The sequence below is a fragment of the Salmo salar genome, chromosome ssa28 (assembly GCF_905237065.1).
Source record: "Salmo salar chromosome ssa28, Ssal_v3.1, whole genome shotgun sequence".
Classification (NCBI taxonomy): domain Eukaryota; kingdom Metazoa; phylum Chordata; class Actinopteri; order Salmoniformes; family Salmonidae; genus Salmo; species Salmo salar.
This window is the reverse complement of record NC_059469.1, coordinates 24855096-24873568: the sequence shown is the minus strand read 5'-3', so window position 1 is coordinate 24873568 and position 18473 is coordinate 24855096. Positions and strand designations below refer to the sequence as shown.

Here is an 18473-nt window from a genome sequence, read left to right as displayed (position 1 = left end):
ATCCCTTCAGTCTAATGTGATGAATAACCTTTGCTTGGCTCCCCAAGCTAATGCTAATAGGTTTTAGCTCAGTGGTCCAACATAGTCTTGCGGTTCTGCCAGACTTTGAGAGCACCTCAGTGCATCAGATAGATCCCCATACCTTCAGACTAACTTACCAACTTGATGTATAGATTCATTGATTAATCAGCTACTGCACCTTCAGTCTAACCTGGAGAGGGTTTGGGCATATAGGTCAGTGATACTAAGGGGGTCACTATATTGTTATACCAACATTACTGTTACTACAAGACACCAGAGAGTAAACAGATGCTCGTTTTCTGAATATCATGTGGTATTGAACTGTTTTTTTTTGAGGTGGAAAAAAAGTCAAGGTATAGAATAACCCCCATTGACTTTACCCTGGAATATAAAGATAGGTATCCTAGTCCAGAGGGGAAAGCGTGAAGAATAGAGAGATACGTCACCATACTGATCCCAAAGTGTTATTGACATTGTTGAACTGACTGGAATCTTTTTTTACACTGACATGTCTTTCTCTTCATAATAATACAGTATTTGTGAGTCTCATACATTTTCTATGATATCAATAAATATTTTGCAAGTGCAATGTGTCCAGTGCGCCCCTGCCAAAGAACATACAGTATATTAGAAATTCTTTGTTTTATAGTGTTATATTACATTGTATAACGTAAATAATCATATAAATTCCTCAAGTTTAGACAATTAGCAGCAGGAGTTATGGAATTACTCCTCTGATTTTCAGGTCAAATTGAAGATCCATAAAGGTGAACAGCACCTTTTATAAGGGAAAATATCAGAGCCCTCTGGTGGTCAGCTAATCAACCTGCATCTCAAGCTTTTGTCATATGACAGTTATGCACAGTGCATGTGTCTATCCATAGAGCTCTCTACTTAGAAATAACCCGTTTTTGGACCACTTCAAAATAGAGAGCCTTAATGGCGCTGCCCATGCTCTCAGACAACCATATAGTCTGTGGCATCAAATAAGCTACCGGTGATCAAACAGAATTTTCTGTTCAGTTTGCCTTTTACTAAATGTATAATGGTTCAAACTGAATGCTAGTTAAACAAGAGCTTTATTATATTGTGGCTAGCTCTCTCAGACAGAGTATGATTATCAATCATTTTTGTTATGATATTTTTATTTAATTATTTCTTATTTCAGTGTATCCCTCATTTTAACCATAGAACACACCAGATTGAGAAATCCACAGGAAACATCTGATTCAGTACATAACAAATGTTCATCAGAACTCGTCAATTACATCAGGGGATTTGAATTCACAGCACATCAAGTTAAGTTACTCTCACTCACCCTGTAACATAACAACCATGGTTGGGGTCAATTCAGGAAGTAAACTGAAATTCAAATCCCAATTTAACTTATTGCTTTTGAATGAGGAAATACTGTAGCATTTGGAATTTCAGTTTACTTCCTGAATCGACTGAATTGAAATGGAATTGATCCCAACCATGACACCAGAACCCCAATCTTACTATACCCACAGTTAGTTTGTCTGCACATTTAAAAATTCAAACCTTCCTTGCTCAAAGATATCTACAAAACCAAAGTGTCACAGATAAGCATCAAATCAAACTGAAATAAATTAAGATAATTTAGAGTGTTGACAATAAAACCAACTACAACATGGAAGCTGGTTCTCCTGATGAGGTTATCTGAATGATTGGTGGTTCTCTGTCCTGGCATATGGCCAGAAAAGACACTAGAACTAATGTGCCAAAGATAAAGCATACAAGGAAGATATGAAGTCCAGGCCATAGATCCACTGCCTTGTGGAGTGAGCAGGGTCACATTTTGTGAGTCTCTGTCCCATTTAGAATAGGATTTCCATGCTTTTATCATAAGGCTTTTGAAGCAGAATGGGTCTGGTACAGTCCATAGAGGAGGTCTAAGCCAGGGCATTAGCTAGGGACTGTGGTCCTGGCTTCCAGGGGCCGTTCCAGGATCAACACTTTCTCCATGTCTGTCTGAACATCCTGAGCAGTGCCATGGGCCTTGGTGCATCCATTCTTCAGTTGTCCATTTTATGCAGCCTAAATCCATGTCCTTTTCTATTGCGCTTCTTATTCCCCTCTGCTCATCCCTCCTCTTCGCCGTCTCTCTGGCCTTCTGTTCTGTTAGCTGGAGACAGATAGAAGGCCTTTCTCATCAGCTGTGTCCAGGATCTGGCATATGACTGGAGACTCAACCTGATTGAGAAAAAAATAACAGGGTTGAGTTTATTTGCCATGTGTAGTGAATACATTGGAAATCTGCAACAATGTGTTCAAGTGTTGAACCATAAGACGATGCGACAGTGATGTGTGTATGCAGTCTCACCCCAAGGACGTACTGACAGGTCTGAGGCTCCAGCATGTACACAGTGACGGCATGGGGAGACTCAGACTCCTTACACCTGAGGCAGAGGAGAGGAAAAAGACATGACTCGCGGTGTATTCAGTGATGTGAAACGCTCTGAACGTTGCAGATAGAAATAGAATCAGTAGAGCTGACAAGATTCCCTGTTCTACACCATACATTTCTATCTGATGAGCGTAAAAGCTCCGCATGTCACTCCAATGGAGAAGTGGTACTCTGTAGCTCAGTTGGTAGAGCATGGCGCTTGCAATGCCAGGATAGTGGGTTTGATTCCCGCGACCAGCCGTACGTAAAATGTATGCACGCATGACTAAGTTGCTTTGGATAAAAGCGTCTGCTAAATGGCATATATAAAAGTATGTGGACACCCCTTCAAATTAGTGTATTTGGCTATTTCAGCCACACCCGTTGCTAACCTGGATATGAATTTGAGCAAGCAGCCATACAATCTCCATAGACAAACATTGGCAGTAGAATGGCCTTACTGAAGAGCTCAGTGAGTCACCGTCATAGGTTGCCACCTTTCCAACAAGTCAGTTCGTCAAATTTCTACCCTGCTAAAGCTGCCCCGGTCAACTGTAAGTGCTGTTATTATGAAATGGAAACGTCTAGGAGCAACAACAGCTCAGCCAAGAAGTGGTAGGACACACTAGCTCATAGAACGGGACAGCTGAAACGCAAAAAAAATAGTCTGTCCTCGGTTAAAACACTCACTACCGGGCAACGTCAGCACAAGAACTGTTCGTTGGAAGCTTCATGAAATGGGTTTCCATGACTGAGCAGTCGCGCACGTGCCTAAGATCGCAATGCCAAGCGTCGGCTGGAGTGGTGTAAAGCTCGCAGCCACTAGACTCTGGAGCAGTGGAAACGTGTTCTCTGGAGTGATAAATGACGCTTCCCCATCTGGCAGTCTGACGGACAAATCTGGGTTTGGCGGATGCCAGGAGAACGCTACCTGCCCAAAGCATAGTGCCAACTCTAAAGTTTGGTGGAGGGGGAATGGGCCTGTTTTTCATGGTTCGGGCAAGGCCCCTTAGTTCCAGTGAAAGGAAATCTTAACGCTACAGCATACAATGACATTCTAGATGATTCAGTGCTTCCAATGTTGTGGCAACAGTTTGGGGAAGGCCCTTTCCTGTTTCAGTATGACAATGCCCCCGTGCACAAAGCGAGGTCGGTGTGGAAGAACTTGACTGACCTGCACAGAGCCCTGACCTGAACCCCATCGAACACCTTTGGGATTAATTGGAGCCATGCCTAATTGCCCAACATCAGTGCCCGACCTCACTAATGCTCGTGGCTGAATGGAAGCAAGTCCCCGCAGTAATGTTCCAACTCCATATTAATCCCCATGACTTTTGAATGAGATGTTCGATGAGCAGGTGTCCACAATATACATGTAGTGTATATTGAAGATGCACTATGCAGCAATCACTTCGCCATTTCCTGGTTGCTAAAATTCTAATAGTTCTAATTTCAGTTTGTGACAAAACAAGCAAGTATAGTGTAGAGAATCATTGTACCATCTAAACCGCTGTGAAATATATTTTCCATAACCAAAAATCTTTTATTTTCAGCTGTTTGAATCTGGTGTACAAAGCTGAAAGTAAAAGACGCAATAACAAAACTTTTAGACAGGAAGGCATAGAAATATGCACATAGAATAAATATCCCGCTTTCAATGAGAATGACAGATCTATAACTTAGATTTCTATGTGAATTTGGTCGGGTCGCCCCCAAAAATGACATGTTGCAGCTTTAAGTGTGTCAATACTAGACCAGGCCTCTCTCAGGAAGAGAGTGGAAAGACTAATGATGACCCACTTGAGCTTGACGATGACCTGTCTGGGTTTCCCGGTCATGTCACACACATCCCCGTGGCCGTAGAAGTGAGACACCAGTCTGGGGAGAAGAAAGTACAACAAGCATGAAATCGTCATTATCAATCACAAATGTGTTCTTCTCATTAAACATGTTTAGGTTTCCTGGAAACAAGTGAATTCTATTACTGAATTAAAAGGCCCTTTCAATCGATATTCTCCATCGAGCATGCTTTTAAGTCCAGAGGTAGGCTTAATCTTTGTCCCGGAAACCAGCCTCTAATGCCCTATTTCTAAAATAGTGGTACATTCATTATCAACATACTGCAGGTCAGTGTGATCTTTTAATAAACTGATTGTAGAGCTGGCTGACATACTTGACTTTCTGCACCCCATCGTTTTTGAGCTGGTAGGACCGGGCCACGTTCTTCTGGGCCCACTCCAGGTGTTCCTCAGTGTTCCAACTGCCCACTACCACCATGTTCTTACCCTGCTCCTTATCCTGGGAGAGAACACATACATAAATCAACCATCCTATATTATACTGAACCAAAATTTAAAACGCAAGTGTTAATCCCATGTTTCATGAACTGAAATAAAAGATCCCAGAAATGTTCCATAAGCCCAAAAAGCTTATTTCTCTCAAATGTGCACAAATTTGTTTACATCTCTATTAGTGATTATTTCTCCTTCGCCAAGATAATCCATCCACCTGACAGGTGTGGCATATCAAGAAGCTGATTAAATAGCATGGTCAATACACAGGTGCACCTTGTGCTGGGGACAGTAAAAGGCCACACTAAAATGTGCAGTTGTCACACATAACACAATGCCACAGATGTGTTAAGTTTTGAGGAAGTGTGCAATTGGCATGCTGATTGCAGGAATGTCCACCAGAGCTGTTGCCAAATAATTGAACATTCATTTCTCTACCATAAGCCACCCCCAACATAATTTTTTTTTAAAGAATTTGGCAGTACGTCCAACCGGCCTCACAGACCACATGTAACTACGCCAGTCGAGGACCTCAACATCCAGCTTCTTCACCTGCGGGATCATCTGAGACCAGCCACCCGGATTGCACAACCTGTCAGAAACCATGTCAGGGAAGCTCATCTGCATGCTCGTCATCCCCACCAGGGGCTTAACCTGACTGCAGTTCGGTGTCATAACTGACTTCAGTGGGTAAATGCTCACCTTCGATGACCACTGGCACGCTGGAGAAGTGTGCTCTTCATGGATGAATCCCGGTTTCAACTGTACTGGGCAGATGGCGTCGTGTGGGCGAGCAGTTTGCGGATGTCAACGTTGTGAACAGAGTGCCCCATGGTGGTTGTGGGGTTATGGTATGAGGTACGGACATTGAACACAATTGAATTTTATCGATGGCAATTTGAGTTGCACAGAGATGCCGTGACGAGATCCTGAGGCCCATTGTCGTGCCATTAATCTGCCGCCATCACCTCATGTTTCAGCATGATAATGCACAGCCCCATGTCGCAAGGATCTGTACACAATTCCTGGAAGCTGAAAATGTCCCAGTTCTTCCATGGCCTGCATACTCACCAGACATGTCACCCATTGAGCATGTTTGGGATGCTCTGGATCGACGTGTATGACAGTGTTCCAGCTCCAGTCAATATCCAGCAACTTCGCACAGCCATTGAAGAGGAGTGAAACAACATTCCACAGGCCACAATCAACTCCATGTGAAGGAGATGTGTCGGGCTGCGTGAGACAAATGGTGGTCACACCAGATACTGACTGGTTGTCTGATCCATTTCCTTATTTTTATTTAACCTTTATTTAACTAGGCAAGCCAGTTAAGAACAAATTCTTATTTACAATGATGACCTACACTGACCAAACCCTAACCCGGACGATGCTGGGTCAATTGTGATACAGCCTGGAATCGAACCAGGGTCTGTAGTGACGCCTCCAGCACTGAGGTGCCACTCGAGAGCCCTAATATGAACTGTAACTTAGTAAAATCTTTTAAATTGTTGCATATTGTGTTTATTTTTGTTCAGTGTAGATATTTTGAACGTACCAAAAAAATACACGATGCACCCAAAGTACAGGAAATATTTAGCTTTAAGCATTTTAACATTACCAAGCTACTAAGTAGAGAACAGGGGAGGCTGTTGGGGGGGGCTATAGGAGGACAGGCTCATTGTAAGGGCTGGGATGGAATCAATGGAATGGAGTCAAACACATTGTTTCCATAAGTTTGATACACGATAGAGAACCCTTACCTCATGGTACTGATGCACATGCTTCCCATAGCAGAACTCATACTTCCACCATCCCACTCCCTGGAACACACAGACTCCAGACATCAGACAGATGCTACAGTATGAGCTACAGAAGAGGTGTGTGTTACTTGAGCACCTCTTCTAACCTCCTCTGTCAGTTCCCCTTTTGGTATGTATACATGTAATACATCAGGGAACAATAACGTTCTATTCAATTGAATTGAATAAACAACAGCAGCCAATGAGCAGTAGCCAATATGGGGCTATAGCTAATGAGCGGGTGTCTTCTTCAACAGCCAGCCAATCAGCATGCCTCATACTAACCCCATGGAGACAGTAGGAGCCACTCAGGAACTCTTTGATCAGCTGCTCGTCCGTCAGGCGGGAGATATGGGTGGTTCCCACTGTAATATGAGTCTGCCCGCCCACCACCAGGGGCTTATGGGTAGAGGAGGCCTCCTCTCTCACCGGGGACATACTCTCCTCCTGAAGGAAAAAAGGGAGAGGAGGTGGTTGGCTTCTAAACCTGAGTCTTATTCAGTAGAGTAGGGAGGAATGCAAAACGCTTTACCATGGTGTGGCCTACTAGTCCTCCACTACCACTGCCTCTTCCCCTCTCCCTCCCTCCTCCCCCCTCTCTCTCCATCTCCGGGGCAGTAGGAGCAGTGAAGGGAGGTTTCAGTAGCTGTTCCTGCTCCCGGTTCATCTGAGAGAGACTGTGAGGCTGCAGGGGAGAACCAGACAGGGCCTGGCAGAAGATGGCATTCACTGGGGACGACTTGAACCTAACACACCATGGGATAAAGATATGACTCCATTACATCTCAAACATGGGACAATATACTAATGTTTTTGAGAAAGATAATTGTAAAAAAAAAAAAATTGAGCACAATTATTTATTGGTGTATTTTCATTTTAGATAAGAAAATTCATTACATTTTAGGTTATTTGTTGATGCAAATAAATATACAGATTTTAAGGTTGTCATATTGGGGTCTCGAGAAATTATTGCGAACAAAAACGGGTTCCCCAGAAATTCCAGTGGAAAACATGGGGTCCCAAAAGTTTGAATACCACTGCCGTAACTTATACTAACTACGAGACTATTCACTATGTCATTCTGTAAATGAGTTAAATCAGCTATGCTAGTTCTGAAATAGATCAAACAAGGGAAACTGATTGGGTAGATCTGCTGCTACCTGTATTTGGGGTGTGCACCTCATACTTGTACACACACACACACACACACACACACACACACACACACACACACACACACACACACACACACACACCTGTATTTGGGGTGTGCACAGATCAGATGGGTCAGCACCACTACTTCGTACTCGCAGGTAGTGACCTCAGCGATAGAGAGGATCTCATGCTTTGCTTCGGGGTGGCAGACATACAGCACGTTGATTGAGCGTGGCGTGTTCTGTTTCAGGACGCAGGCCGTCCCGTGGCCCATCAACACCGGGTAGTATGGAGCGAGCTGGCCCTCCACGTTCTTAGTGGGAACCTAAAGACATTTATATTTGTGTCTTTTAACAGAGATAATCGGTGTATTCAACTTAGGTAGATAAACGAACCAGATCACAGCAAGTAAGGTAGAGACCAATGATTAGAAAGAGAAATTAAACGAAAATAAGACAAAAGATTCCAAGAAGTCTTATCAGGTGTTTTTTCAAATGTATATGAGCCAAACTGCTGGGTCGCTGTCAAACAACAAACCTCTTTCTCCGGTTCTGACTTAGGATCCGTCTCCTCAACTTTCTCTGCCTCTGCAGTCTCTGTTCCTGAAGTGGTTGAAGACTCAGTCTTCTTGGTCATGCTTCCCAAGATGTACTCCTGAAGTTTGATCTGCTAGATAAAACAGAAAAATATAATTTCACCTTTCACATTGATAGCTTTTTTCTATGTGTTGCAACATACTTAAATGGTAGACAATTTAATTATGGTGAAAGTAACAATTTCCCACTGACCTGTCCCGTCTCCTTCTCTTCATGGTATTGTCTCACATGCTTCCCATGACACACCTCATACGTCCAGTATGACTCGATCTACAATTAACACCACAACACATGCCAGAAGAGAGTGGTTAGCCTATCCAAAGTGACTGACAGCACAGTGAGTACATTAAGGGTAGTGTTGTCACCATGCCAAAACGTTACTAACGATATGATGCCTAGTATCACGATACCAAGGGGGAAACAATTCAGAGTGGCCTAGCGTCCTTTTTGCCCCGTCCCCCGGATGTTTTTCCCCATTTACGCAAAAACCTGTCACTGAAATTCACACTTCTACTCAATACAACACACTGACTGTAACTTCACACGGTTCAGCGTATAATAGAATGGCCGATTTGCTCATATTTTCAAATGCCTAGCTGTGATTTGGCTGGAGGAATGGGAGGAAGGAGTATACATGCATAATGATCTGCATGTCATTGTGGCAGTAAGGGAAAACACTGCCTTTACTCTTCAGTTAACACAGACACATACCTCCCTCCCTTCCTCACACACACACTGTCTCCCTCCCTCTTATAAACACACACACACACACACACCCCTCTCTCTTTCACTCCCTCCCTCTCTCCCACAAACACACACTGCTACCAACTTTTAAAATGTTAGGCACCAAACAGAATTCAAGGATCACCAGAAAGAAATTGTATCTATGATATAGTTTAGGTTTCAATTAGTCCTACATGAATCCTACCTCTGAAGCACATCTCATGAGTAGCAGACTCGCTTTCTTTCTTCCTGTGCCAATCGAATTTGCCTAAACCTACTGTCAATTTACTGGGTTGTTAGCTAGCGAGGTAGCATGACTGAACAACGTTGTTTGTTATCAAACCAATAATAAGCGACCAGGGATTAGTTCAAAACAGCCTGCGACATGGATTGTGAAATTATATCAAATGAGCACAAATCCCGATAGAAAGAAAAAGGTATATTGGTAATATGGGTCATATACTGTATTTTCAACCGTTTAGGCTAGAGACAAGCCGTTTTCTCTGCTGTAAAGCTGCAAGCATGGCTGTCGTGAAGCTCTGCTCAATTTTCGGTTTCTGGCACTCAGAGGCTGTGTGACAGCGAACTTGCAGTCTACTCAGACTGGCCTGTGCCCATGTTTATAACAGGCGATGAAATTATACAATGTATCAACTTTGCTCGCTCTGCTCCAATGTAAAAAAATATATATATATACAATTATAACAGAAGACTCATCAGGGTCTGCAATCCCGCTCACCATCACTGCTAAATTATATTTTAAAAGCTGATGGAGGAATAGACGCTCACAGAGAGAAGCATGTGAGTGAGGGCTGGTAGGGGATACTGAGAGAAGCATGTGAGTGAGGGCTGGTAGGGGATACTGAGAGAAGCAGGTGAGTGAGGGCTGGTAGGGGATGCTGAGAGAAACAGGTAAATGAGGGGTGGTAGGGGACGCTGAGAGAAGCAGGCGAGTGAGGGCTGGTAGGGGATGCTGAGAGAAACAGGTGAATGAGGGGTGGTAGGGGACGCTGAGAGATGCAGGCGAGTGAGGGCTGGTAGGGGATGCTGAGAGAAGCAGGTGAGTGAGGGCTGGTAGGGGATGCTGAGAGAAGCAGGTGAGAGGGCTTGTAGGGGATGCTGAAAGAAGCAGGTGAGTGAGGGCGGGTAGGGGATGCTGAGAGAAGCAGGTGAGTAAGGGCTGGTAGGGAATGCTGAGAGAAGCAGGTGAGTGAGGGCTGGTAGAGGGTGCTGAGAGAAGTAGGTGAGTGAGGGCTGGTAGGGGATGCTGAGAGAAGCAGGTGAGTGAGGGCTGGTAGGGGATGCTGAGAGAAGTAGGTGAGTGAGGGCTGGTAGAGGATGAGGCTGATTGATTACAGCTGCCACGCGTGATATGCACATGAAAGTGATGTTGATATCATTGGACCAGTGCATACTAATGGCTGTTGCTTAAATTCAACTGAATTTATGAACAACACTGATTTCATAAACATTTTATAACAGGAGCCAGCCGAAAAACCTGGTAGTATCATATGAAACGGTACGCTAAAATGTTGGTATCATAAGTATCATGACCTTTTGGTACCGTGATATTACCATTGTACCAGTGTACCGTGCAACACTACCTAAGGGGGTTAAACCCATGACATTGGTGTTGCTAGTATTGCAGTGGTACTCAAGATAGCCTATATTTAGACAGAAGTAGAAGTGAAACTGGGCGGTTCTCACTCTGTAGGAGCAGCTGCTCTGTTTGAACAGTGGTTCCAGTAGATCACCTGGAGTGGGACCAGCGTACTCCTTGACATCATCCTGAGAGACAGAAATAGAGGGAGAAGAGAGACAGAGGGGAGATAGAGAGAGGAGAGACAGCAAGAGAGAGATGGAGAGAGGGAGAGGAGAGACAGTGAGAAGGGGGGGAGAGAGTGAAAGAGACGGAGACCAGGAGAGAAGGAGGATAAGTGAGAAGCAATAATTGAAAAAAGGAGCGAAACATAATTCTTTATCTAACTAGTCTAATCTTTATACTCACGTCGTCTCCATTTGACAAGGAAGGCAGGAGACATTTGTATGTCTCCTTCTCTGTTGTTGTCATGATGACAAAGTCATCATCTTTGTAGAGGGCACCGGAGGTTGGCTATGGAAGGACATATTTTGGGTCAGTTAATAATACTGTACTGAAATCATGCATGTTTACTGGCTACATCATCTCAGATTGTAAATGTTGTGGAGGTGCAACCCTTTACAGGAGTCATAACAGGCAATGACAGAGACTATTGACAATCATATGTCAACAGCCATAACAAGGAATCATGCTTTATCACCATTTAAAACAACAAACGTTTGTCAATAAATCATTTTCTTTTTAAAAGCCATGATTTAACACACACACACACACACACACACACACACACACACACACAGAGAGAGAGAGAGAGAGAGAGAGAGAGAGCGAGAGACAGACAGACAACACTCACCAAGGTGAATTCGTCCCCGGGCCAGTTGATTTTGAATGGGATTTCATCAGTAAACGAAGGAGATCCCCCTCTGTTAGCCGACACATGAAAACACAACTCCAACAAACCCCCAAACAACACGAACAGCAGCCTAGTCCAGTCCATTGCCTCTGCAAGGCTGGTTCGCTAACTACCTTCTATGGTGCCTGTCAATGCGTAAGAAAGCTAACCACAGTTAAAACTGGTTTAGTTTCCGGGTAATTGTACAATTATGAATCCATCTGGCTGTCTCTTTCGTTTGTCAACACAGCAACCAGGAAGTAGCTCGTCGCTTGCCACGTGTATTTCCGGTACATCCGTGTTAGCATTTACTGAAACTGAAAAGTCTAAATATATTACCCAGTTCTCTGGTTATAGTTCAGTTTGAAGCACATCTGACATATCGGCTTCACTAACCACGTTTCCATGCTTGTAAAGTCTAACCGTATACAAACATGTCACGACCGTTGTGACGGAAACAGGAAGTGTCGGTAAATTGTAAAACATTCTACATATAATTTGTTCATTCGACATTGTGTGGGTAAAGTGTATTATGCGAGAAATGGCGGTGGAAACGCCTTTATGCGCAAATACTGATATAATAACCATCATATCGAAGCAAACTTTGAGTCACGCGATAATATAGTGTGTTCCTCCCACGATGACTCGGGAAACCATGCAGTTCTTTAGGATACATATTAAGTAATTGATGAAGAATTAACTTCACAGGGTGTTGAAAGTGCACGCTATAAATTTGATGCTCCTTTCCAATAAATATCGAGGGTCATATTCTGGTGATGTGACTGCTGTTTGACAAATGGTTTTTATCCATGATCTCATTATTTGGGCGGCAGGTAGCCTAGTGGTAGAGTGTTGAGCCAGTAACCGAAAGGTTGCTAGATGGAAAGGAGCCGACAAGGTAAAAACCTGTCGTTCTGCCCCTGAACAAGGCAGTTAACCCACTGTTCCTAGGCTGTCATTGAAAATAAGAATTTGTTCTTAACTGACTTGCCTAGTTAAATAAAATAAAACATAGACTAACCTTCATGCACAGCCTAACCTCACTGTGTCTGCCAGCTGAACGACTAAAAAACTGGTGGAAAAAGTAGCTAATTGTCACACTTGTGTAAAAGTACCCCTTAATAGAAAATGACTCAAGTGAAAGTCACCCAGTGAAATAATACTGTCTAAAAGTATTAAAAGTAAATGTAATTGCCAAAATATACTTAACTATCAAAAGTAAACTATTTCTAATTACTATTTCAATGTAAGCAAACCAGACTGCACAATTTTAGTTTTTTATATATCGATAGCCAGGGGGACACACCAAACAAATAATGTGTGTTTAGTGAGTCTGCCAGATCAGAGGCATTAGGGATGACCAGGGTTGTTCTCTTGATAAGTGTGTGAATTGGACAATTTTCCTGTCCTGCTAAGCATTCAAAATGTAACAAGTACTTTTGGGTGTCAGGGAAAATGTATGGAGTAAAAAGTACACTATTTTCTTTAGGGATGTAGTGAAGTAAAAGTTGTCAAAATATAAATAATAAAGCAAAGTACAGATACCACAAAAAACTACTTAAGTAGTACTATTTTTTACTTAAGTACTTTACACCACTGCTAAAAAAACACGCTATGGAAAAGCGAAGCTAAAAGGATTGGTTTTAAAATCTTTTTAATATGTCCACAGTTTCAGCCCCCCTCAGGTTCTCTGGCAGGCTATTCCAGAGGCTGGGGGCATAGTAACTAAAGGCTGCCTCTCAATGCCTCTTGGTCCTAGGATTTGGGATAGTTAAAAGGCCAGTGTCAGAGGGACCTACTGGGTACATAACTGAAAAGCATGTCTGACATGTATTGGGGTGTACAATCGTGGATTGATTTAAAAACAAATAGAATAACCTTAAAATCAATTCTTAAACGTACAGGAAGACAGTGCAGAGACCTTAAAACCTGTGTAATGTGTGCTCTCCATCTGGTCTTGGTCAGTACGCATGCTGCAGCATTCTGTATGTTTTGCAAATGGCTTTCTTGGGTAGACCAGACAGGAGAGCATTACAGAAGTCAAGCCTGCTTGTATTAAAAGCATGGATGAGCCTCTCTGTATCAGCCTGAGTGAGAAATTGATGCACCGTGGGATGTTCCTCAGGTGGTAAAAAGCTATTTTGGTCACATTCCTAATGTGATTTGAAATAGAGTTCAGAATCAAAAATAATACCTAGGTTTTTTACCTGGTGTTTTATCTATATTGCCTGTGAATTAAAATATGCGGACAGATTCCCTCTGTGCTTTGGCTCCAACAATAAGTACCTCAGTCTTGTCTTAATTTAGCTGGAGGACGTTGTGAGCCATCCAGGTATTTAAATCACTAATACAGTAATCATTTATTTGTGGAGCTAAAATCATCTGGTGACACAGAAATGTATATTTGTGTATTGTCCCACAGTTGCGTCAAATTGTCTGGATGTCCTTTGGGTGGTGGACCATTCTTAATACACACGGGAAACTGTTGAGCAGCGTTGCCGTTCTTGACACACATCGGTCCGCCTGGCACCTACTATCATACCCCGTTCAAAGGCACTTAAATCTTTTGTCTTGCCAATTCACCTCTGAATGGCACACATACACAATCCATGTACCAAATATCTCAAGGCTTAAAAATCATTATTTAACCTGTCTCCTGTCCTTCATCTACACTGATTGAAGAGGATTTAATAAGTGACATCAATAAGGGATCATAGCTTTCACCTGGATTCACCTGGTCAGTCTATGTCAAGCAGAAGAGTGCACCCTGGTGACACCATTTGGAAACTCAGGGTTTTCTCTAAACTGGCTTTTTTTCTAGCAACCTTTCTAATATTCACAAAATGGAAAATGTTAATGCAAATATTGATATTTGGCAGCTGCATACTGTGAAGAAAAGTAATGAATTGTACAATTTCTCCAAAATATTTTATGGAAAATAACATGCTTTTGTACCTGCATTTGACTTGAACTTGGTGTGCAGAAAACTGTTTCAAGTTTTATTAGTCATATGCACAGGATACACATGGTACACAGTACACCGTCCAATGAAATGCTTACTTGCAAGTTCCTTCTCGAAAATGCAACAGCAATAAGAAATAATAAAATATACAAATACGAACGTAAAGTAAATGGCTCAGTAGAATAGAATAAATTTATTAGCATACGTATAATACAGGAAGGTACAATTTATTGCCCAATATTTACACATGTTGTGGGGAAGGGGGGATTGGGGGGCAAGTGTTTAAATTGTGCAGTATTTTTGCAAGTCTGGTAGCAGCAGTTGTGATGTGTGTGTAGCATGAACGTATACTGTATATATGTGTGTGAAAAACAATTTGCCATTATATTAACAACATTTTAATTGAAGGTGGTGGAACCATCTGTGCAATGTCAGTTTAATTCTAAAACACAGAGAGAGTGATAGAGAGAGAGTCATTATCTCACTTCCCTTTAGCAACAGTGGCTTTGTCATTCATGCTGAGAGAGAGCGAGAGACTCCAGCCAGGCAGGTGCACTGTGCTCATTAGGATTCCTCTTCCCCCAGCAGGCAGGCAGGTTCTCAGTTCCCCAGACACACAGACGACGTACTCTGATGGTCCTGTCTCTGGGGGATGGGGAAAGTGTGTGTGTTTCGCTCTCTGAGTGTGTATGTGTCTCTAGGGGACAGGACACATTCATGTTACGACAGCCACAGAGGAATGGGTCGGTCTCCTCCACAAGCTCTTACTGTAAATTGGAAAAATCCTGCTCGAATAAAGACTGAGCAGAGGGGAGAAGAGGAGAAGGTAGAGGTAAGTGAGGGCTCATTTAAATGGCTGTTCTCAATGGCTGAAGTTCCTCAATCCTGCTGTTGTTCAACTACTTTTTCTGGTCTGGTCTGCTTTGACATTGGATGTATTTAATGATGTTGGAAAGGCATCATCTATATGTGGGACATAGGCCTCTTTTAGTGATTTGCCATCCAGCCTCTTAGGCTATTGCTTTATCAAAAAATGTAGGCCTCAAAGAATAAGATCATATTGAAGTTAAGTTATAGTATAAATACTTTTAGTGAACTACTTATTAAAAATAGATACAGAAAACCAGTGTTACAGACAAGATTATATTTTGTACATATCATTCTACCCTTCTTACTAAAATCCTGAAAGAATGTTTATCAGACAAATAAATACTTACTCTTCTGCCTTTTTTATAAAACATTCTGTGCAGTCCACTTTCTGCTTGAGGTGTTTTTTTGAGTGTGTCCTCCTGCATCATTTGTCTTGTGGAGAATGGACACACCTTCAGGCACAATACCTTGCTAGACTATGCCTCAACTCTCCCCCCAGTGGATATTTTTTAGAACAGCAGATTGAGGCGTTGAGTGGCGCTGCAGCCAATATCAATTGTGTAGCCAGAGCAGCAACTTAGAGTACTTCCCAAATGGCACCTTATTTCCTATTTAGTGCACTACTTTTGACCAGAGCTGTATGGGATCTGGTCAAAATTAGTCTACTATATAGAGAATAGGGTGCCATTTGGGACACATCATTACAAACAGAAGATCTAATCTCAGCCACACAAAAACTGCACCGACAGAGAGACTATCTGCATGGCTGCTGTAAGATCATATCATATTTCACATCTCTATAGGCATTTATTACCGTCCTTGTTTTCTCAATTGTGCAGCTATTCATGTCGTTCATATTCTGCTTGGTCAGCATCTTCTGGCTCGGCCCTTCCAGAGCAAGAGATAAATGTCAGAGATGAGCCAAGGAGGAGGCAGATAATGTGTCCCAAATGGCACCCTATTCACTACATAGTGCACTACTTTTGACCAGGGCCATAGTGCTCTGGTCAAAACGAGGGCACTATGTTGGGAATGTGATGCCATTTGGGACGAACCCACAGGAAAGGGAGTATTTACTATAAATGGACGCATTGACTGGAAGACAGAACACATACTGTAAATACAGACAAGATCAGGAAGTCAAACAAACTTTTCCACAGCTTACATGATCATCAGTATGTCTTAATTGTTTGTTTGTCTATTGCTAACCAATTTTATATATTTAAAACCTGAAGAAAGTACTTATTGGATAGTATTTGCATGCATTTAAGATTTATTCTGTATATGTATTTATATGGGGGGGGGAAAGCCCAATTAGCTATCTTAGAGAAACAGTCTTTTATGTTGGGAGATGTCAGTGGGCAGATTGAGGGTTATGATGGAGAGAGAGATGCATGTGAGGAAGCTTTCTCTACCTCTTGGTGGAGCTGTTGACATGGCTGAGAAAGGGATGGAAGGAGAAAGGGAGGAAGAGGGAAAGAGAGAGAACAGGAGGCAGGAGAGGAGAGATTACAGCAGAGATTTAGAGACAAAGAGTGAGAGGCTTAGGATGAGAAAGGGATAAGGAGGAACAGGGTAGGATACATATAGAGAGAGGAACAGTCTTTTCCCTCCCTCCCTCCCTCCCTCCCTCCCTCCCTCCCTCCCTCCCTCCCTCTCCCCCTCCCTCCCTCCCTCCCTCCCTCCCTCGCATACATACACGTAGCATGTCTCCATGCTACTCACCCACACACTCCTACTCCCATCCTGGATGCTCCCTCTCTATTTCTGTCTCACTCACATTGTTCACTGTTCTTTTTCCTCTTTTCTTGAAGTCGTGAACCATATAGCAAACAAACACACTCACACACACACACACACACACACACACTCACACACACACACACACACACACACTCACACACACACACTCACACACAGGCACGTCAACTCCAATCAACAGAAACCGGATCATTTATTTTTTGTACCTTTATTGCTTTAGTGTCTTCTATTTATACTCAAGTACCTTCCTTTATTTTGGAGACTTACAGTAAGCAATTATATTATGTTTCTTATTCCATGTTTCCATAGTAACTGTGCCCATATTCCACCATGCAGAGTGATGAGATGTCACATAATTAATTTTCTTGATTTTGTTTATAATTATAATTTTTTAAGCACACGCACATCTGAGTAATCTTGTTTCCAGTGCGTGGGAATGTGATTACTTCAAAGAAAAGAGAAACCAGCACACTGCTCAAAACACAGACATTTATTAGATTTTGTTTAGAAATCTCAGGCAGTTCCCACATTTTCTCTTGAGTAGATAAAGTTTGTGTGTCTGTGTGTGTGTCTGTCTCTGTGTATCTATTTGTGTGTGTCTGTCTGTGTGTGTGTCTGTGTCTCTCTCTCTCTGTGTGTGTAGGCGTGTGAGTGTGCAGATAAAGTGGGTGGAAAGGGATAATGTTTTTCTGTTCCTCAGAGAGATAGGCTGATTGAATCCCTCCTGCACAAGATGGAAATAAATTAGAAGTTAAACATTGAGATCAATTGTATGGCTGTCTGGCACTCCACTAGCTTCCAATTAATATAAAATTGCATCATGCCAACAAAGATACACTTAATTCAAAGCAATCAGTAGCATACACTTACAAAGCTTCATCAAGCTTAGAATACTGAGATGCACAAACCATGTCATGTTACACGATTCATGTATCTCAAAATCCTATTTTCACAAACCCTTTCTTCATGAAGCTATGGAACCACACCTTTGTTAACTCAACCACCTGTTGTTTCACTTAACCACCACATTCTGAAAGAGAATCCCCAGCATTGCAATTTAATCTTTCTTCATCATGTAATTTACAACTGCACCTTGAACAACAGCTATGAAACTACACATTTGTTACCGTAACTCAAGCACCTGTTAGCTTAACCACACTCCACCATATTGCAAATGAGTCTGTCTGAAACCACAAAGTCAATGAACCAGTTCATTCTTAAACAACATCAGACGTCAAGCAACAAAACCAATCAGTTGAACTGTGAGACATGAAAGCGATGAGAGCTGGAGGGTTTAACAGAGAGAAACTTCACCAGCCTGATCAGCGATAGAGCTAGGCTACTGTGTGTGTGCGTGTGTGTAATACTGTACTGTAGTGACTTTACACACCTCTAC

General features: G+C 42.5%; 1 protein-coding gene across 2 annotated transcripts; it reads right to left on the bottom strand.

Moving 5' to 3' along the window:
- Nucleotides 1-1148: 1148 nt before the first annotated feature.
- Nucleotides 1149-11922, bottom strand: LOC106589745 (endoplasmic reticulum lectin 1). 2 transcript variants are annotated; one of them, XM_014180050.2, is made up of 13 exons: nt 11446-11922; nt 11001-11105; nt 10700-10780; nt 8462-8539; nt 8211-8339; nt 7775-7998; nt 7051-7264; nt 6804-6965; nt 6480-6539; nt 4602-4726; nt 4229-4306; nt 2366-2441; nt 1149-2235 (listed from the first exon to the last, which is right to left on the bottom strand). In XM_014180050.2, exons 1-13 carry the CDS (start codon nt 11587-11589, stop codon nt 2164-2166), a joined length of 1548 nt encoding a protein of 515 aa, XP_014035525.1. In that variant the 5' UTR covers nt 11590-11922; the 3' UTR covers nt 1149-2163. The 2 variants fall into 2 exon arrangements, with proteins under 2 accessions (XP_014035525.1, XP_014035524.1); XM_014180049.2 differs by having other exon boundaries at nt 8211-8342; nt 11446-11921.
- Between the last annotated feature and the right edge of the window lie 6551 nt (nt 11923-18473).

Coding starts and splice junctions, on each gene's coding strand:
- LOC106589745 (XM_014180049.2), bottom strand. CDS start 11,589: ATGGACTGGACTAGGCTGCTGTTCGTGTTGTTTGGGGGTTTGTTGGAG. Junction 7,999..8,210: donor AGTCAGAACCGGAGAAAGAG/GTTTGTTGTTTG, acceptor AAATGTCTTTAG/GTTCCCACTAAGAACGTGGA. Junction 2,236..2,365: donor CCTGTCAGTACGTCCTTGGG/GTGAGACTGCAT, acceptor TTTCTCAATCAG/GTTGAGTCTCCAGTCATATG.